Genomic DNA, 20,910 nt, shown 5'->3' with positions numbered 1-20,910 from the left:
GCGCCAAATCAAATGTGTTATGCTCACTATTTCATCTCGTAGCTGGTTGACTTGGTTCCAGACTTAAAACTCTATATAAGCAATTTTCGAAACGTCAATGAAATGAATGGGGAAAAACACTTCCGGAGACAGAGCCGAAAAAAAGTGGGCGGTCACTGTTGAGCTCACAGCTAATTCCTTCCGGTCTCTGTGAACCTCTCAGAAAGGAAAATGGCGGCTCTCGGACGCTTCTCTCAAATGTTGCTGAGGTCTTCTTTGACCCAGACCCGGCGTCAGCTTTCTGCTGCTGCTGCCGGACACGGGGACCAGGCAGGTAATTGTACCACCTCTTTTCAATTATCTGGTTTTATTTCTTGTCATTTATTTTGACGTTTTAACAGTGACCTTGAGGGCTAACGTTAGCTATTTTAGCATTAGCAGTGCTAGCTTAACATCCTTGAGCGGACAGCAGCAACTAGGAGAAGCTGCACAAAACGTTAGCTTTCTAACTTGAAGACATGTCATCATTTTAGCCTGCCACTTCATTAAAACACTTACCAGTCACCCGCACAGTCTCATTGCAATTTCAATTTACTTTAGTTTGTTATTTACATTGCTTGAAAGTGGAGCAGTGTCACGAACACTTAACGTTATGTTACGTCCTGCAAGCTAAAGAGTCACACTAGAGTCAGTCAGGTCAATAGATACTCGTAACGTTACCTGTTGTAAAAAATGTTTCCCCAACTCATATCAAGCAATAATAAACGGTTTACGAAACCAGAAAGGGGTGGAACAACAGTTAATTAACACAAGTTATGTACCTATACATTTGTATATCAAGTCATCTTTATTTGTCAATTTCTTCACATATACTAGACATGCAGAGGAATGTAACGTCACATTAATCAGGCGGAGAGAAGGGCGTTTGTTATACCCCTTGAAAAATGTGAATCTGTGATTAATATTACTCGGTAAAAGAATCAAATACATAATAGTTAGCTAGTGAGATGCTCATATCTTTTAAAGGCGATCAAAACGCTTTGAGTTGAATGTCACCTTAGTTAACAGCATGCCGAGGTAGCATGATATAGCTTGCTACCTAGATGATCACCAAGCAGCACATGTATTCAGTCGAAAGGTATTAAGTTAGTATTATCTTTTAAAACAAACTCCCCATTGATAAGTATTTTTGGATGAAAATGATTGCTGGAACTGATGAACATGTTCTAAAATTATAAGATTATGCTTTTCTGAGTTATACAGGGAAAACATTTGGCATCACACATGGAATTGTCTTTTGCAGACAATCAGAAACTGTGCTGCATTCTCAACTCTGCTTTGTAATTTTCAACTTTGCTTTTAAATCGGTTCTAAAACATCTTACTTAAAACTTACAATTACATCTGCTGTGTGTGTGTGTGTGTGTGTGTGTGTGTGTGTGTGTGTGCGCGCGCGCGTGCTATTATAGGACTTACTTCCAAAATGAGATGTTTTACATACAGTTTGTATGCAATAATTGTAACATTTGCTGTATTTCTTGCTATTGCCTTGACTGAAAACTGATTTTAACACCACTTTACTGACTATAAGGATTCTTCCATCCTATAGTGTGTGTGTGTGTGTGTGTGTGTGTGTGTGTGTGTAAAAAGCCAAACTCAGGGTTTATAAATCTGCGTGTGTGGGTTATTCCAAACTGTATTCTTTCTCTGTGCATCCTACTGTAAAGATTACATTCTGTGTAATAGCACCAGGTCTCCTCATATTTATGTTGTCCAACATTTCTTGCTTGGTGGGTGCAGATTTGAAACAATGTAAAGTCACTAAAAAGCACTTAAATTCTCAACAGTGTGGTTGGATTTCGAATTCCTTTTTTTTTTTTTTTTTGGCTAACTAATAATTCTTGTCTTTCTCTTCCAGCTAGGACATGGAAGATCCTCACTTTTGTGGTTGCCCTGCCCGGTGTTGCGGTGTGCATGTTGAACATGTACCTGAAAGAGCAGCAGCATAGCCATGAACAGCCAGAGTTTGTCCCTTACAGCCACCTTCGCATTCGCACTAAGGTCTGACTTGCGACTTAAATAATTCACATTCCAAAATGGTCGTCTTAAGTGTCACATTCATCAATACTTATTTATTTTTCTTACAGCGTTTCCCTTGGGGAGATGGCAACAAATCCCTTTTCCACAACCCGCACCTGAATGCCCTTCCTGACGGCTATGAGGGCCACGATGAGTAAACCCCACCCCCCACCCCCTCCAGGCCTCTTAAACTGGCACAGGGACCAGTCCTCCCTCAGTGTTTGTTACTGGACCATACTTCTATTTACAGTTTACTCTTCATTTTTGTTGTGTTTACCTCTGTGCTCTCAACATGGGGCACCCAAACCAACAGTTCCTTTTACTCTGGACCATTAAGCAAAATGTCAGACTTGAAACAGAATTAACATAAATAAAGTAACTATTATTACCTCAGTTCCTGTTTTATTTCTTGTGTTGATGTAATGTAGTGTTCCAGGGTTTTCACCTTCAAAGTAGAAATAAAGAAATAGGCCGTTTTTTTTTACAGCCAACATTTTGACCAGAGTGAAAGCATAGGTGTAAATAATAAATGGTAGTGGAATTCTATTCAGCTACTCCAGTTTCAGGATCCTGGGATTGTGCACGCTCGCTCACTTTCGAGTCAATTTCATGTATATATCCCAAATCTGCTTCAGGGGACTTTACAGTTCGGCACCCTCTGTCCTTTTCGACCTTTGCTTCAGCAATAGATGTGTGTATAGAATAGACCAACATAATCAAATTACAATATAGATGATCTATATGACAAAATGATACATTTATATATAATGGATGGATCCAAGAGGGTGTCGCACAACCTCGCCACCATGGAACCTGGTAAGAGGAAATGCTACACAAACGTATAAGAAGCAAAACTGAAGCACAACATTTCCCACAGGAGAGTGGAACACGAGACAGTAGTAGAGGATGGAGATCCAGATCCCCGCGTGGAATTAGGCACCGAGAGCCAGGAGAGAGGTCCCAGGCCAGGACAGCCGATAGTCCAGCTAACTGAGAAGCCTCAATTAAGAGAGAGGGGGAGGGGGGGTGCTAGTGGGACTCAAACAACAGAGGGTTATTAAGAAGCAGCGTCTCTCAGAAAGGAGCAGACCGGATCCCTGTATAGTGAGAGTCCGGATTGAAGTATAATGTTTAAGAAGATCACTGTGACTTACTGAGATAATTAAAATGATGGAGCCATTGTTAATGTTATGCACTTTTCCAATCTCACTTTCTATTTCATTTAAGACCCTGCAGATCCTTGGTTCACCCACGCTTGTGCCTCGTTTGGCCTCTTTTCAGGACTGACTTTGACATTTCCCTCACTCGCACCTGTCAAGGTGTGACAAATTACAGTGAATCGTTTCTTAAAAGTAAATGTACAGTGAGGTGACATAATTCCCAACCTTTAAATTATATATATATATGAATATATGAATGAATGTTGTATTCAGGGAATTAAAAAAGAGGCTAAATGTTACATTAGAAAATTAATTCAATGGAGGCAAATGGTCATCAAACACAGTGGAGTCACATTTGTAGAATGTGAACCTTTCTAGGTATTCTATCCACTAATTATATGTTTTGCTGATCATTATACATGAAACATTCTTATAAGGGAAGAGAACCACAGTATACTCCTAATGAGCCTTTTTCACAGCAGACATTTTGACTTGTTACAGTGTCCTTGTGTTATTTCACATAATCACTCGACACGAAATTTCCCATGTGGCGGAATGGTTATTGTCATTTTAATTTGTATTATTATCTAGTAAGATGAGCTAGACCTGTTTCACGTGACTCGCTCTTTGTTACAGACTCCACCTCTTTCATGTGAACGCGCCTTAAGCCGAATAAGAAAATCCTGGGTTAACAAAGCTTGCTGACATCCAGCTTCATAACACCGGTTATCTTTTTCCCGTTACCGTCGCGTAGACAGTTATTGATTAATGTGAAGCGTTCCCTGACTAACTGTCGCGTCTATTAAGCTCGGATTTGTTCCGTTTTACGACCTTTAGGTTACGATTTGATTACTAAATCTAGCATTGAAACATCTCGGATAACTGCGCGCACCCGCTCCACCATAAAGGGAAAAGCAATCGCACGCCGAAAGACCGATCACAATCCATGAACACAGACAGAGGTGAGGAGCCCTTGTTCTTGATCTCAATGTAACATAACAAACTATACAGAAACAATGTTGTTTTTTGACTCTCATACGTGCATATTTAAGTTCCTTCATTATTGTGTTTTTTAATAGATCTCCAGATGATGAAAAAACAAGAGAGGGCACATTTTTTCAGCTCTAAAGAGCAGGATCTCATTTTGAAGTTGTATGAAGAAGAGAGAGAGGTATTGACAGCCAAATCCAACACTACCAGCGCCTCTAAACTGAGAGAGGAAGCCTGGCAGAGAATTGCTGATAAAATAAACGCGTAAGAAGACTTATTGTGTGACTGCTTGAATTGAATTTCAAAATATTAGTCACTATTAACATTTGGACTTGATCTTTCCAATAATGTCACCATTGCCGACACATATAAATTGTATTCTTTTTCATGACTTCCCAGGGTATCGGACAGCGGCTACAAAAGATCATGGCAGCAAGTGAAAGTCAAACATAAAAATATAGTGCAAACAGGTAGCTTTGTTATTGCAAATCCACATTTCCAACGATATATAACATCCAAGGGAGTGTTTTACCTCTCAGATCTATCCTTATACAGCGAAAAGAAGACAGGTGGGGGTGATGAGGACTGAGGGGGGGTCGGCAACCCCGTCGCTGACGTCTGCAGAGGAAGATGTGCTGCAGCACAAAGACAGCCTGCTGAGAGTGGAGGTCCTCCCTGGGGGGGCCTGCATTGAGCCACTCACTGGATCTGACGACTCTTTTATCAGTGGTAGGTGTACTTAATGCCTGGTTGAACCCCATTTATGAATTTCTCATAATCTAACTCAATATTGCCCCCCCTACAGTCTCAGGCCATCCTGTCCTCCTCCTGCCTGTCACAAAGACTGAACCAGAGAGCCTGAGCAGTGATGAGACAGACGTCAGTGACTCTCATTTTGAAGGGGTAAGTGCTTCTATTATTACTATTATATGTATTTATGAGGCATTGTGTGATTAACATACAAAATATACAACTCGCAACATGGTAACTACAAGAAAAGATGACACAGCAACTACAACATTCGAGGCCACAAAACACAACAATGACAAAATAGACAATAAACCAAGTAAACATATGTATACATAATAACACCATAAGCCCATCATACACTTCTCTCCCCAGCACAACGCTTCTTAGGAGCCCTCCAGAAAGCTCAGGTACTTTTTTCTAGTATAGACATCCAACCTGGAAAACCGTTTGTATGACATCTTTCCAAACGCCGCCACCCTTAGCCATCTCACAAGCCCACTACTGGATTGACGGCACCCCTTCATTCCTCCATCCTCTTAAAAGAATCTGTCTGGCTACCATTAAACTAGTCTGGAGGACCCAGCTTCTTATGTGCTTATCCATCCCGCTTAGGATTGACCCATCTCCCAGAACAAATAACCCTGGGCTGAATGGAACCTGGGTCACTGCAGTCTGACATAGGTCATCACGTATCCTGGACCTTATCACAGGACAATAGAACATGAAGTAATGGCCGTCCTCTGTCTTACATTTCCAACAATTTGGTGTGTCTTTCAGACCAATTCCAAACAATCTGGAGAGGCGTTTGTCTTTTGAATACTGCAGTGATGCAATGTAACTAAGTACATTGACTCAAGTATTGTACTTAAGTATACATTTGAGATACTTGTACTTTACTTGAGTCTTTTTTTTCTCTCTCCACTTTCTACTTCTACTCCGCTACATTTCACAGAGAAATATTGTCCTTGTTACGCCACTGCATTCATGCAAACTTCAGTTACTTTACAAATTAAGATTTTGCACACAAAACACGTTATTTTTAAATTAACGTTTTAATTTAGAGAATGTGTGACATGCACCTAACAACACCAAAACTAATTCCTTGTATGTGTAAAAAAAACGTACTTTGCAATAAAGCTTTTTCTGATTCTGATTTTGCAGGATATGCACAGCAGCAGCATCCAGGAGAGGGCCAAGTCGACGTTTGCTGCGACCGGTGGAAGAAGTGCAGAGGTGAGTTTAATGCGACGGTAGTGGCTTACGGTAATGACAAAGAATAAGAGCAACGTGAGCTCATGTGTTGTTTCATTTCTTGTTGCAGAGGCAGGCAGAAGACATAAGAGCCCTTTACTGCTGCTACCTCAAGAAGGAGATGGAGAACCGTGACCAACAGATGGCATACAGAGCACTTAAAATGAGGAAGATGGAGAAAGAAATGTTATTACTTGATAAGCAGCTCATGTGACCATGTAAATAAATGCTAATGTTTTTGTTTTTTTTAATCTTACTATTATAATATGTTAAAACAATATTTGATTTATTTAAGGCCGGACAATTGTAATAAATTGCTTCAGTCACATCATTTGTCATATTAACTTATATGTAACCAGGTTGGGGAGTTAACTGCAATGTCTCTTGCAATTCTGCCATTAATACGCGTCAGACCATTTCAATCAGGAGAGGTTTATTTGTAAATATGCATAATATGAAATATACAGAGTCTTTGGAGATTATATTTCATCGTTATAAAAATAATTTTTAAAGGGGTAGAGAAGCCAAGACATATCTCCCTGATGGAGTCTAGACACTGGTGGTGGTGAAGGAGCCCGAAGACCAGACCGAAGGAGCCGATGGGAGCTGGAGGAGGACCCAGGGTGGCGTGGGTCCAGGGTGGCGTGGGTGACGATGACCGGAGGTGGAAGGGGAGGAGGAGGGTTTCACGCTTCGCCTGAAATCACAGCTGACAGCAGCAGAGAGAAGAACAGATTTAGAGCGGGAAGCCATGCTGTGATTGGCTCGTGAAATTCATGGCCAATTCTGGTTGGTTTAACTGAAAAGTGAACGCCTCGAAACAGCTGATCAGTTTTAGGAAGAGAGCGAGGTGGATGAAGTTTAGAAGTCGTCCTGAAAGAATTTACGCTGAGCTTCATTTCTTATTGTTGCAGTGCACTGTGCAACGGTACACATCTAGTGCAGTCCGCAGACTGCGACGGTATCGGAGTCTTTCCTTCAGCTGCCCAAAGATCATTTCAATCCCTTTATTGTCACGGCAGGAGTTGCCCCAAGGTGGGCCTGAGGCCCAGTGAGGCTTCAGGGTAGGATGGTCATAAAGAAGAGCTTGTACAGGAAGTGGAGCCCCTGTGGAGCCCCTGTGTAAACCCCGTGGCCCAGGAGGATTCCATTATCACATGAGTTACAGTGCATTGACACACTGACTGTACTCCAGCACATTGAATGAAACAATGAATGACTTTAAATTGAGGGGCACTTACATCCACGAGTAGTGTAGGACCTGGTAACATAAAGAAAGTCATATATATATATATATATATATATATATATATATATATATATATATTATATTATATTTTATTTCTATATATTGTCTATATGATTTTTGACACATTGTGGCCAACCCCACATCACTTTACTGACACATTTGTAATAAGAGGTGACATCACAGATAATGTGATGTAAAAAAAAAAAAAGAAAAAAAAAGTTGAAACTGATTTCCACCACCAGCAGCAGCAGAGGCTATTTTATTCTCAACATTATAAAATGACAATTATTGCTCTATGTTATGAGGCTATATACCTGTACATTGACACTGTGGAAGGTCTTTGTCTCTCTCTTTAAATGCCAAGAGAAAATACCATTGGTTCATATTCATTTTTAAATGTATTCATTGTAAATAGAAAGTTTATTTCAGTGGCCGGGTTGGTTCAGTGGGTAGAGCAGGCGCACATATACTCAGAGGAGGTTAATGCCTTGACGCAGAGGTCCAGGTTTAAAATCCGACCTGTGACAATTTCCTGCATGTCTTCCCTCTTTCTCCCCTAGCTGTCCTGTCAAATGAAATGTGGAAAAGCCCCCCCCAAAAAAAACGTTTTCAACCGCCACATCCACTTTGCCTTTCTGCTCCACTTGTCTGCAAAGAAAGTGGTAAAAAGCATTCTGTAGTTTAGTTTGCTCACCACACCTACAACTTTTGTAGTAACATATTACTTCTATTCGTGTATTCATGTCTGAATTAGTGTAATTATTCATTATTTGTGTAAGGCTCCTGGAAACATTTCGTCCCCAGTTTGTTCAATATGTGCTCCAGAAAGTGCTTAAGTTAATACAGTCCACAACACTACATGTTATTAAAAAAAAACTATTAATTATGATGTTGGTTAAACGTGACTTTTAGTAGATTTGCCCCATGCCATGTCTTGCTTTGTGAAGCAGTGCAGCAGCATTGTTATTGTAGAAAGACAGCTGGATTGAGACCTTCACTGGCAGCAGCTAACCGTCTGGACATCCTCCAGCGACAAAAGCGCACTGCACTCCTGCACGGAGGTTAGGGCACATTCAAGATGGCGGACTGCTTAGCGATTGAATGCGTTCTCTTAATGCATCCATGATTGAATGCATGGATGTATATTTATTGGGGGAACAATTTCACTTCCAACGGTTAGAGCCCATAGGATATACATTTGAATCCTGACTTGAGAACAGATGCGACACATGCGTGCAGATCTCTCTGAGCAGATGACTCCAGTCTGATCGCGCTTTAATCCAACCCTTGGCTGAAAACGGAGGTACGCGCGGCGCGGTCACGGTCCACTTCTGAAGCCATCCTCAATCGAGCATTGAAAACCGGATTCCTCATGGCTTCAGAGGGAGAAAGGGAGATAACAGTAAAACCAATCTATTTCTTTTTACGCAGTCTCTTGCGCACCCACAGCGCCATGTATACTTTAATGTAAGCACATGTGACATTCCCTGAAATGTAGGCTACATGGCTGGCTGTGTGTTCCTCTTTTTTTGTTTGTTGAATAATTACAAAATCATCATGTAATTTAATCTCCATAAGAAGCAGAATTGTATTATAATTCAAACAGAATAGCCTATCAAAATATGTAATTCTGCACTAGATGTGTGCCGTTGCACAATGCACTGCAACAATAAGAAATTACATATTTTGATCAGAGCCAAGGCAGATCATTAAGGTTCATTGCACTCTGGTAATATGTATTCTTACTATTTCATTTTTTTTTAATCTAACCTTCACCTTACCACTGTGGATGATTGTGGCATTGTTCTGATAGAGCCCCCTGCAGTTTCAAACATTAAGAACATTATCCAGTGTCTGTGAAGGATATAGCCTATTCAAGGTCCAGCTGAAGAAGCATGAAATAAAACCTCCAATTTGAGAAATTTGGATGTAAGATGGAGCAGTAGTTAAAAGGGTATGATATTTCTTCATTGTTGAAATCATGACAAAGAAAATCAAGAAAGTCTTGCAAAAGTCTCTTTTTAGAAATAAGATTCAGTGACATTTGAACACTAAAAGCTAAATATACCCGTGTAAATGGAACATGTGTGAGGATAACAGTGACTTCTTGGCATACTCCAGCTTCCCATGGGCCTTTGTGGTCTCTTTGTATTAGGCTAGTTAACAACCATTTTATTGTATAAATCGTTACAATATTTTAGGCTATATATATATTTTTTTATATTTTATTTTAACGTTTTATAATTACATTCAAATCTATGGAAAATTAAATCAAGTATCTCTTTATCTCTTTATTCAATAAATTGTCTGTAATCTATTGGTAAATCACATTCATTCTATATGCTTTTACATTTAAACTATGTAAGAAAACAGTAGCTTAGACCACCATACGTAGCCTATTACTGTAAAAACATTTTATGTACAATTTTAAGGTACTTAACATATACTACTTAACCAAACTATACTATACTACTTAACTATACTTTGAAGATCAAGATTTTACATCGAAAGCATAGCTCCAGACTGAGATAGGCTACTATAAGAGTAAAGTTGTAGCTTCCCTTGGCCAGCTGCGACATTAACATGTTACGTACAGTTTAGTTTAGTTTAGTAGTAGTTTATTTTGAACATGTGAAAAAATGTTTTTATACATATATATATATATATATATATATATAAATTAAAATGACAGATAAATAAGGACATGTACTTCTCAGCACAATCTACCAATTATTACCAGTTATTATAAGTAATTCAAATAAGAAATTTCCATGTTCAAAAAGGAGTGGGAAGAAGTTCATAAACTAACTTTTCTAGTCCTACCCCCTTTCTCTATTTTTATCTTTTAGTTAAATACAAAACAAAGCAACACAATTCTTCTTTACATACACGTACACCGTATAACTACCTACCTACAGCTCAAATATACCCATGCATACATGAAAAAAAAAACCTACAGTTAGGTCTATGTAAGACTTTTACTTGGTGTAATGGAGTTTTGTTGTTGTTGTTGTTGTTGTTGTTGTTGTTGTTGTTGTTGTTTGACACTGAGGTAGTGCCATACCATAGACTGTACATAAAAAGTACCATGCCTAAATGACCTATTTCTTAGTTTGTCCCTAGTAAGCTTGCCGTACTTTCACATGACTGCCACTACGTGTGACCGTTCATCCATGCTTGTGACTGCCCCGCATTCCTCGATTGTGGCACTATACTTGTCAGACCGACTGCGTTTGGCGGCGAATAGAATATAAACAGTGGATGAAAACACTATCCATCGCTGCCGTGCTACGTACGTAGCTAATACATATTTTCGGTAACTGTAACCAAACAGCTGGCAGTCTGCGGTGCGTCGAAGGATTTGAAACTTCTCACTCCGAGTCGAAGCTAACATTTCCAGTTCTACTTTTTTTTTCTTTTTTTGGCAGAGTGCATCTTCACCCTGTTGGGTAGGGAATACATGGATACAAGATAACTGATGACTGAGCGACATCTGGCTTTTTTCCTGGCTTCGTGTCGGTGATGGCTGAGCTTGTGCCGCCAGCCTCCAGAAGGTAAGATAGTCCTGATTCAGTGGGCGTCCAGTCTGACTGCAGAGACAGCTGTGATCTGAGGGATGGACTGGTAAACATTCACCGCTGTGCTCAGCTGTTGCTTGTAATTGGTTAAGTCAAACCACTACTCTGATCTTTTCATGAGCATTATCTGCCCCCCCACCTAAAAATATACTGAGTATTATTGTAAACTAAACCTGACATGCACATTACCGCAACTTGCTGGCTTTAGACTAGTCCATTCATCCAGTGTTACACCTGGAACATCAAATGTGCTGGAGCATCACAACAGCTACTTTAATACATGTTTGGCATTTGGCTTGTCTTGTCAACCATATGAATAAAGTGATGGAATGAAACAACAACCTGTTAATTAATAATTAGGCTAATGAATTAATGCATTAATGAATTCTCCAGTCTATGTCCAGGAAAACCAAACACACTGCTTTAAAGCCTAAGATAAGATACACTTTATTGATCCCACACTGGGGAAATCCCCTTGTTACAGCAGCTCAGTTTATTTATTTTTTTACATACATCGGAATATGACAAATACACATTAAATAGACATAGACAAAAATATACAAAAAGTATTATAAGAAATGGAGAAAATAAGAACAAGTGTAATTAGGGCTGGGCGATATGGAGAAAATCAAATATCACGATATTTTTGACCAAATACCTCAATATCGATACAGAGACGATATTGTAGTGTTGACTATTGGTGCTTTCACAAAATATTTACACAATGAGATTTTTGATAAATAATCAGTAATGTGGATATAATGACTAAGTGGGTAAAGGCAAATAATAGAACAGTTACAACAGACTGGTAAGTTCAGAAAATGACATCACTTTACTGTAATGTGGTCTTTAAAAATCAGGAAAAGACATATTACGATATTACGATATCCAAAATCTAAGACGATATCTAGTCTCATATCATGATATCGATATAATATCGATATATTGCCCAGCTCTAATTGTAATAATAATAATAATAATAATAGTAATATGTACACTATAAACACCTCTATTATATACAGACATACTACACAAACAACTGTTGCTTTTTAGCCATCAAATTAAGAATTTCGACATTTTCTTTGTGTATTTTGTTTTGCAGGTGTAATTATTTCTTCCTCTATGATGGATCCAAAGTCAAAGGCGAGGGTGATGCTACAAGAGAGGGGATCTGCTACTTCTACCCTGAAGAGGTCTGACTCTCAGAAAATGCTTAAATGTTACATGTTTGGTTGTATTGTTGGCGTATGTTGAGCATGATAATGATCCCCCCGTTGTGTGTTTATATTTGAACCCCCAGTGTTCAGGTCTGTAACCTCATAGTTGATAACTGCATGTATTTGTGTCAGACCCCTTTAGATAAGCAGGAGCTGCTCTGTGGTCAGCTGGCTGGCGCGGGCCGCTGTGTCTCTGAGCTTTCCGCCTCTCCTGTGCGCATACTCAGGCTGCGCCGCAACAAGTTCGCCATCCGTATGAAAGATGACTTCTTTTGGGTGAGTGAGCACACAGGTTGTCCAGCTACAACTTGTTTCTTACTTCTTCCTGAATATGAGTCTTTGATAGCTATTTTTGGGATATCTTTTTGTTTCTCCTAGGCTCTGGGCTGCTCAGTGGAAGTCCCCACCATCAGTGCCTGTGAGCTCCTGGATCAGCTGATCAACCTCTTTTGTTTCTACAATGGCTCTGTCCGACAGAGCTACCAGGTGCACTCTTCAGTTGTCTAGTAGTCTTATACCGTAGTAGTTAGGGCTGGGCAATGTATCGATATTATATCGAGATCGTGATATGAGACTAGATATCGTCTTAGATTTTGGATATCGTAATAATATGTGTTGTCTTTTCCTGATTTTTAAAGACCACATTACAGTAAAGTGATGTCATTTTCTGAACTTACCAGACTGTTCTAGCTCTTCTATTATTTGCCTTTACCCACTTAGTCATTATATCCACATTACTGATTATTTATCAAAAATCTCATTTTGTAAATATTTTGTGAAAGCACCAATAGTCAACACTACAATATCGTCTCTGTATCGATATCGAGGTATTTGGTCAAAAATATCGTGATATTTGATTTTCTCCATATTGCCCAGCCCTAATAGTAGCCCTAATTACACTTATTCTTAATTTCTCCATTTCTTATAATACTTTTTGTATATTTTTTCTATGTCTATTTAATGTGTATTTGTCATATTCTGATGTATGTAAAAAAAAAAAAAAAAAAAACTGAGCTGCTGTAACAAGGGGATTACTCGAGGTATTTGGTCAAAAATATCCTGATATTTGATTTTCTCCATATCGCCCAGCTCTAATAGTAGTGTTGTTTTTTTTTAAAAGTCTGGTCTGTCCCATAGAGATTAAGATGTACATTGTCGATTAACATAATAGAGTAATCTACAAAAGCTCAGAGTAAAAGTCACATAAAAAGGAGAAACTTGGCAATAATTCAGTTTCAAACTAGCAGGTAGTTTAATTTCAGGGGGAATTAATTCAAAGTTGTGTATTTTAAAAGTTCCATCCATCCATCCATCCATCTTCATCCGCTTATCCGGGGTCGGGTCGCGGGGGTAGCAGCTCCAGCAAAAAAGTTGTAATTTGTAATTGAATCTTTGTTTTGCTCTGTAGCTTTACAGTCAGGAGACTCTGGCTGCTCGATGGGCTCAGTACCTCTCACACCTGCAGTCAGGATCCTTGGAGCTTCAGCACATCTTCAGCTGCTTGAGAACCATTGACACGACTAATGTATGTACACAATGTTGTCACAGTTCGACATTTAGCGTGCAGTGGCTTCTCTAATGCTGTTTTCAGACAGGATATGACTATGTCGCAATGTCCTGTGGTATTGTGTAAGTGCTCAGTGTGTCTTGGCAAACTTTCTGCACATGCGTTGCACCTAGAGAATACATTAAGATGTGCACAAGCTGCCAGTATTTCCTGGATATTTCTGGCCTATGAGACATTTACTAGGTAAAGTACAAAAAATTGCTATTTTTAAGGCACATTTAGCCAATTGTTGGTACAATTTTCGAGCTTTTGCTAAATACACTGCGTCACGCCAAGTCTGTCACGTTATACAGTCGATGACATAGCATTATAAAACATTATATTTCAACATTTGCAGTGTCTTGTATTAAGGTCTTGTAGGGGTGGGAATCACGATACGATATCATCACAATACTTATCTCACGATACGGTATTATTGCGATTTTAAACATATTGCAATATCAGGGTTTCCCGCAGATGCTTGTACCAAAATTGTTCTGTTCTTCAGTCTTCATTTTGGTGAAGGTGCAGCTACTTGCTTCTGCTCCTCTGCTGTCTGCAGGTCGGAACTTCGCGGGGGGTGGGCCGACACACACACACACACACACACACACACACACACACACACACACACACACACACACACACACACACACACACACACACACACACACACACACACACACACTGGCGCACACACCAGACGCCAGCCACCACGTCACTTCTGTTTACTGATAGCTATCGTTTACTTCAGGCTAATTCATCAGCTAGTGAGTGGCGACTTTTGGCAGCCACCCTTTAAAAAGATAGAACAATGAAATGAAATGTTAACCGATCTTTAACTGTTGACCGACAAGCAAGAAACGGAGTCTCAGTTCACCTGTCCGGTGCGTTGTCGGACACGTGCAGCCACTTTCCTGAAACCGCTAGTGAGCCCACAGCAGCCCGTGGCGTTTATGTTTATGAGCCTGTCTCCACCGCCTCCACCTGCACGTTGTCAACTGTGTGGTTTGGAATGAAAGGGAGAAAACGGGACAGAGTAACACGGCTGATATTTCTTGAAGACGTAGTGAAGGCAGCAGGGGTGTGTTGTTAAGGCGGCCGCCTAAGCTGCAAAGTGCTGCGGGAAACCCTGAATATTTTGCGATATATTGCAATTTATTACCGACTTCAGTTTTTCCCCAATTCTTAAATGATGTCCCCAAAAGGAAACTTGGTCAACGTCAGTATCTAAAAAGATACATTTCTCTGTTTGTTCATCTCACTTCAATTTTATTGCTGCAAAATGGGATTGTCAAGCAGACAAACTGACCAACACATATATAATAATAGATCGATACTTGGCGTCTGTGTATCAATACAGTATTGCCACGGAAAATATCGCGATACTATGCTGTATGGATTTTTTTTTCCCCCCACCCCTAGTGTCTTGACTGATAAAAATGATTATCCTATAAATTGTATGTTAATCACCTTTCAGTTTCTGTGCTTTTACACAAACTGAAAGGTAGCAATTTGAATTCTTGTCCCCAGGTTGACCCACTTCTCCTGCTCAAAGCTGCCCTCATTCTCCAGGCATGTCAGCGCTGCCCTCTAGTGTTAGCTGGCTGCATTCTCTTCAGAGGAAGGTCAGCTGACATTTGGACCGTTTCCACCTGACACTGGCATAGCTTTTTTGTGTCAAATAACAGGTTTTGAAATCTGCCTTTTCTCCACAGAGTTGTAAGCACACAGATGTCTCCAGAGCTCACAATGAAGGTGATGGTTCACGAGAGTGAAACGCACACAAAGGTAGGGAGAAGATGGTCAGACAGGATGCTGTCCTTCTCACCGATGGGCCCCCTTACAGTTGTGCATAAAACAAATAAAAGATTAAACTAATCACTAGCCAAACAAGTGATCATTTTTCACGATATTTTGAACTTACGTTCATTGAACTAAATTATGGAATGGGATAGTGGGATAGTAGTCTCGCTTTTCCAGGCCTTCCTCCACAGCGTTGCAGAGGAGGGTCTGGCTAGTCCACACAACATTCCGGGATGGGAGAGAAACGTGCTCTGGTTTATTTGTAATTTCTTTAAACCAATCACAATTGTCTTGGGCGGTGCTAAGCGCCGGACGGAGCCACAGTGCCGCTGCAAAATAGCCTCGGGAAGGAACTTGTTTTGGTGGAACGTGTACGTTCAAAAGTTGTTTTAGTCGTGCAACAGAAATCTCAGATCGGACAGATAGTCTAGCTAGCTGTCTGGATTTACCCTGCAGAGATCTGAGGAGCAGTTAACCACAGTCCTCATAAAACGACCAGAGTTTAGAATGCCAACACAAAGGAAGCGGAAGGTTATGAATAGAGGGACCATCGGTCAAATTTCCGGCGGCACCGGAGCAATCCCGGAAATGGAACGTCGTGGATATAGACTAGTGGGATAGTAACCAGTAATTCATTCATTCAACCTTGATTTATACTCGAGAGATCATTGAGGAGCGGCCCTCATTTACAATGACCTGGAGTCAGTTACAATGACAAAGAAAGAAAAATCAAAACAAGAATAAACCAAAAAACAACACAGAAAAGGCAGCAGCACCATCACGAGAACATAGAAGGACATTAAAACTTTCCGATTGGAAAAACAATTTGATAAACAAATCAGGACAACCAGGATGTAAAAGAAAATACAACTATGTAAAACAATTACAAGTACAGTAACATTTAGACAACATAAAGTGTTTTCCCAGTCAAGTTTAATAAAGACGCTATACAGGAGTAGCTTTACTCATATAGTTTGACATTTGGGAAATACGCTTACTCACTTTCTTGCCTAGTTAGCTGAGAAGATTAATATCACTCTCATGTCTGTACAGCAAGTATGTAGCTAGCAACGGGGGAAGACGAACGCAACGGTGCGAAACAAACCAAAGGAGCTGAAATTAAAGAAAAGTTAGTTAGGAAAAAAAACAAAAACGTGGAGATATTATCTGGAGTTCAGAAACCAGAAGAGCAAAAGAGGAAGGCTGCAGAGACAGGTGACAATGAAGATGAAAGAGGAGGGGAAAAGAAGTAAAATGTGGCTAGTGAAAAATCTGATTGGCTGGTAACTTTAAAAATCTACTAGCCGTGTTGGCTGGTGATCAAAGAAAGAAAGTATTTAATAGAATATTAGGCATTTTCCAAACTATCATTTATAATGGCCAATAAATGAATATTTAAAAAATAAAATAAAAACGGACGAAACACCCTTCAACCATGTTATGAGTGTTGGCGTTGTATAGTTTGTCCACCAGAGGGCGCTCTACAACGTCCCTGTTGGAAACACTCTTTGTTCAAAGGACTTTAATGCTACGTTTACACGTGGCCGGCTATTTTCATAAAAGGACATTTCAACCTCTCCGTTTTCCAAAATAACATCGTACACAGCTGCACATATGCCGTCAATGCCGTCAAGAGCACGCCAAACCTGTAGGCGGCAGTGCAACGAGAAGCTCAAGCCCACGTTAGCCAATCAGAATCCCGAAAATGGCAACAACAGCAACGAATCACTTCCTCTCTCTTCTCTTCCTCACTTCCTCGGTTACCTAAACCTCCGTTTGTCTCAGTTTACATGCAAACGAAGTTTTCCAAAATCTCCACTCTGGCCGGAGTTTTTAGCAAGAATCGTTTTCAGAGGCGAATTCTCGTTTGCGTGTAAACGAAGGGCACAAACTAAGGGAAGTGTCTACGTTTTCTAAATAGCCATGTACATGTAAACGGGGTATTAGTTTCATATCTTAAGTTTGTATTTTTATACATTTTATTTATCAGAACTTTAATATATTTTGATGTTCCTCTGTTCTGTTGTGACAATAAAAAGTTTATTTTTAAACTGCGTTATGATATTATTTTAGTGAAGACTCATAAATAACTACTGTACAAATAACTAATGTTAGGGAAATGTGTTTGTGTTTATTACGCGTTTCTGGATTTTTATTTGTTTTAAATATATATCGGCCGATATATCGGATTTTTAAATCACCAAATATTAGTATCGATATCGGCCTTAAAAATCCTTCATCGGTCAGGCTCTACTATTTAAAGCCCTAATCTTTTCATCTAACTCTTGACAAGAAAGCCAATTAGAGTACACCAAAATGTTGAACTATTCCTTTAACTTTTAAATTCCTTCCATTTTGGTTTAGGCTCCGAGTACCTTCAGCTCATTTGGCGGTGCCGTCAGCTCCACTACTGTGTTCCTGACCATGTCTGAACTTCAGTACCTGCAATCCGCCCCCGTCGACAAAGATTTCAGGTAGTGTCACTGACTTTCACTTCTGTTTACAGAAGTTATGTGATCTTCAAAACGGCATGTTTGTGTAACATTTCCAGAAAATTCGGGGTGTCTCAAACTGTTTTCTACCCTCCAGTTCCCATCGTACTCCACACAAAAACACCTCCAAAAAGAAGACCCGCCTGTCAAGAACGTTATCTGACACTCCCTCCACTGAGTCCGAGCCATCTGTTACAGGTTCCTCCCAGTCTCCCCTGAAGGGGTCCTTCAGCCCTCACTTGTCAGACAGCTCCGTGTTTAGCCCAGATCCACTCGACAGCCCACCCCCACCGCAGCCGCTCCAGCCTCCTTTCCCAAACGGAAAACTCTCGCCTGAAGCTCTGGAAGAGTCGTATTATTACAGTTTTCACAGCAACGAAGGTGGAGTCAGCCAGTTGCATAACGAAGGAGACGGCTCACTGTTTGAAGGAAACTCCTATCTAAACGGAGGTGGAGGCGGAGGGGGAGGAGATGGAGACGCAGCTTGTGGGGCAGTGTTTGACTTCAGAGGGGCTGAGGAATCCCATCGCGATACAGTTTTTACAAAAGAGGCCAGCAGAGGTGGCTGTGAGAGTGTTCAGGGCCGCCAGGCAGAGATACCAGATCCCCCCTGGCTCTGGTGCTTCTGACAGCCCAGAGGAGTGTCCACTGGTTCCCATGATGTTGTACCTGCACCGGGTCAAAGGCTTGGTGCTGGCTCTGCTGGTGGAGCCGCACTTCCTGAGTGACACAGCTTCTATGGAGGAAGTGGTGAGAAACAACAGGAACCCTTCTCTTTTGTTGCATTATGATATTGACAAGTTTGTGAGCATAAACCCACACCTTAGTGGAACAAAAAATAAGCTCTGTGACAAAGCTGATGTAACAAATTCCAATGTCTACCATAAGAATCCATCTACACACAGCTACATTAACTTTTGACATGCAAACATATGCCGCTTCCTTTATGGTTTGTATCCAGTATCACAGCAGCCTGGCGTCACTTAACGGACTGGAAGCCCATCTGAGGACCATCTGTCCAGGGGCCCCGGATGCTCCAAGGCCCTACATCTTTGCCCATTTTGACTGCATTCAGAGCACGCTGACAAGTGAGGCTCCCAATGACTTATCTTCTCTCCGTATTCACTCTCTGCATCTTTTTTTTTTTTTGCATTTCTGATACTTTCCCGGTTTCTACACGTGTCCAACTCAAATGGCCAAATCCAGCCCCACACAAGTTTTGGTCCGGCCCTGCATATAAGTTTAGGTTCACAATTAATTTTGGCCCGCTTAGATGTGCGCCAAACCAAAAAGACGGGGAACTGTTTTCAAACTGTAATTACGGGACACTCAAAGCAGAATTTGGCAGATTTGCCGACTTTGACACACTCAGAAATTCCCACAGAAGCACAGAGTTTTCATATTCAGGCTGTGAAACCGGTTGCTGTAAAAAACCAAAATGTAAACATTGTTTTGCTTAATTTGCTAAACTCTACGATGGCTAAGGAACTTTTTTCGCTGACTTTTTAAGGGCTTAATATCGACAAACTGTAAGTAAGAAAGCTATATGAGCAACATGCAATAGTACAGTCAAACATATTTGACTTTCGATGAAATAAAAACATGCCGGGCGCCTGGGTAGCTCACCTGGTAGAGTGGGCACCCATACGCAGAGGCTCAGTCCTTGACGCAGCGGCTCAGGGTTCGAGTCCGACCTGCGGCCATTTGCTGTACATTTTCCCCCTCTCTCTCCCCCCCCTTTCCTGTATACAGCTGTCCTGTCTATTAAAGGCTAAAATGCCCCAAAACTATCTTTTAAAAAATAAATAAATAAATAAAAGCATGTCAATAAACTATACATGTATAGCGCTTCTCATTTTCCAGTGTGGCCCTTTAGTGAAGTTGAGTTTGACACTCCTGTGTGAGTATCTTCTGCCCCACCATCTTTACTTAGGGACTGGAGGAAGGAGTGAGTGGGTGGGTGGGGGGGGGTTAGTAGTTTATATTTGTCTTTGCATGAGCGAACGGCTAATTAGTAAGACTGTGATCAGCATTCCTTTGTGCGTCAGGCATGCATGTCCAGGTTAATGTGCCGCCGTGGTACTGAGTCTCTTGTTATTTGTCTCTGCAGCCAACCTGTCTGGTCGACCAGGGGGAGCCCCAGAGCGGCCTTTTGTGAGAGCCACATCACTTCTCCACTCGCATTTCTGTAACACTGAAACTCTGCAGGAGGCTATTATCAGGTCAGTACGGCAGTGACGTGGTGAGGGTGGTTGGGTTTTTTTTTTCCTTCTTTTTTTCGTGCCTTTAATGGCTCCTCAAGTAGAAGTCGGGGGGGGGGGGGGGGGGGTTGGATCTGTCAGTTGACCGTGTCTATCATCGCATCCCACCATTCCCTAAATGTTCTTCCTCTACTTGCATAGATCACACTCCCAGTGATTCCCCCTTTACTGGAAAAGAAAGTTCTTTTGTTTTATGTCTCTTTATTATGTCACTTTGTGTTTGCTTTTGTGTTGCATGACATCATCCTTACATGCTTGAAATGTAAATGTGACATTCGCACCGCAGGAGTGCTGGAGCTGCAGTGTATGGAAGCCGCAACGTGGCCCAGGAAACTTACTTCCAGCAGCACGGGGGATCGCTGAGGAACTCTGGCATCCCCAACCACCAGGACAGTGCTTTCTTATTGCCCAGCAAGGCCCGACACAGACTACTGAAGCACGGGGTTAACCTGCTCTGACGGGACAGCATCGTGTTCAACAGGAGCTGTATTCTGTTTAGATATGAAAAGCTGCCCTGTGAGTAACCTAAAAACATATTGAGAATCTGATTTAA

At 40.9% G+C, this 20,910-nt stretch overlaps 3 protein-coding genes across 3 annotated transcripts; all 3 read left to right on the top strand.

Annotated features, from left to right (window-relative positions):
• The first annotated feature begins 178 nt into the window (after positions 1 to 178).
• Positions 179 to 2,450, top strand: cox6a1 (cytochrome c oxidase subunit 6A1). Its single transcript, XM_078250248.1, has 3 exons — positions 179 to 313; positions 1,897 to 2,039; positions 2,126 to 2,450. Exons 1-3 carry the CDS (start codon positions 211 to 213, stop codon positions 2,213 to 2,215), a joined length of 336 nt encoding a protein of 111 aa, XP_078106374.1. The 5' UTR covers positions 179 to 210; the 3' UTR covers positions 2,216 to 2,450.
• A 1,400-nt stretch (positions 2,451 to 3,850) lies between these two features.
• On the top strand, positions 3,851 to 6,536 carry LOC144517575 (uncharacterized). The gene is made up of 7 exons (XM_078249664.1): positions 3,851 to 4,179; positions 4,297 to 4,471; positions 4,607 to 4,677; positions 4,763 to 4,936; positions 5,013 to 5,110; positions 6,119 to 6,190; positions 6,279 to 6,536. The coding sequence occupies exons 1-7, from the start codon at positions 4,164 to 4,166 to the stop codon at positions 6,420 to 6,422; spliced, it is 750 nt and encodes a 249-aa protein (XP_078105790.1). The 5' UTR covers positions 3,851 to 4,163; the 3' UTR covers positions 6,423 to 6,536.
• Positions 6,537 to 10,590: 4,054 nt separating this feature from the next.
• On the top strand, positions 10,591 to 20,910 carry hps4 (HPS4 biogenesis of lysosomal organelles complex 3 subunit 2). The gene is given in 13 exon segments (XM_078250244.1): positions 10,591 to 11,011; positions 12,138 to 12,228; positions 12,385 to 12,528; positions 12,631 to 12,738; positions 13,661 to 13,777; positions 15,332 to 15,426; positions 15,517 to 15,589; positions 17,969 to 18,078; positions 18,194 to 18,700; positions 18,702 to 18,846; positions 19,058 to 19,184; positions 20,207 to 20,318; positions 20,644 to 20,910. Coding segments are annotated over 13 exon segments (1,833 nt in total). The 5' UTR covers positions 10,591 to 10,979; the 3' UTR covers positions 20,816 to 20,910.

The sequence above is a fragment of the Sander vitreus genome, chromosome 5 (assembly GCF_031162955.1).
Source record: "Sander vitreus isolate 19-12246 chromosome 5, sanVit1, whole genome shotgun sequence".
NCBI lineage: Eukaryota > Metazoa > Chordata > Actinopteri > Perciformes > Percidae > Sander > Sander vitreus.
This window is presented reverse-complemented; position numbering and strand designations above follow the sequence as displayed.

Bases quoted from the DNA above. Each gene is read 5' to 3' on its own strand.
- cox6a1 (XM_078250248.1), top strand. From the start codon at position 211: ATGGCGGCTCTCGGACGCTTCTCTCAAATGTTGCTGAGGTCTTCTTTG. The intron at 314-1,896 runs GTAATTGTACCA...TTTCTCTTCCAG, and splicing joins CGGACACGGGGACCAGGCAG to CTAGGACATGGAAGATCCTC. The intron at 2,040-2,125 runs GTCTGACTTGCG...TTTTTCTTACAG, and splicing joins ACCTTCGCATTCGCACTAAG to CGTTTCCCTTGGGGAGATGG.
- LOC144517575 (XM_078249664.1), top strand. The intron at 4,472-4,606 runs GTAAGAAGACTT...ATGACTTCCCAG, and splicing joins ATTGCTGATAAAATAAACGC to GGTATCGGACAGCGGCTACA. The intron at 4,937-5,012 runs GTAGGTGTACTT...CCCCCCCTACAG, and splicing joins TGACGACTCTTTTATCAGTG to TCTCAGGCCATCCTGTCCTC.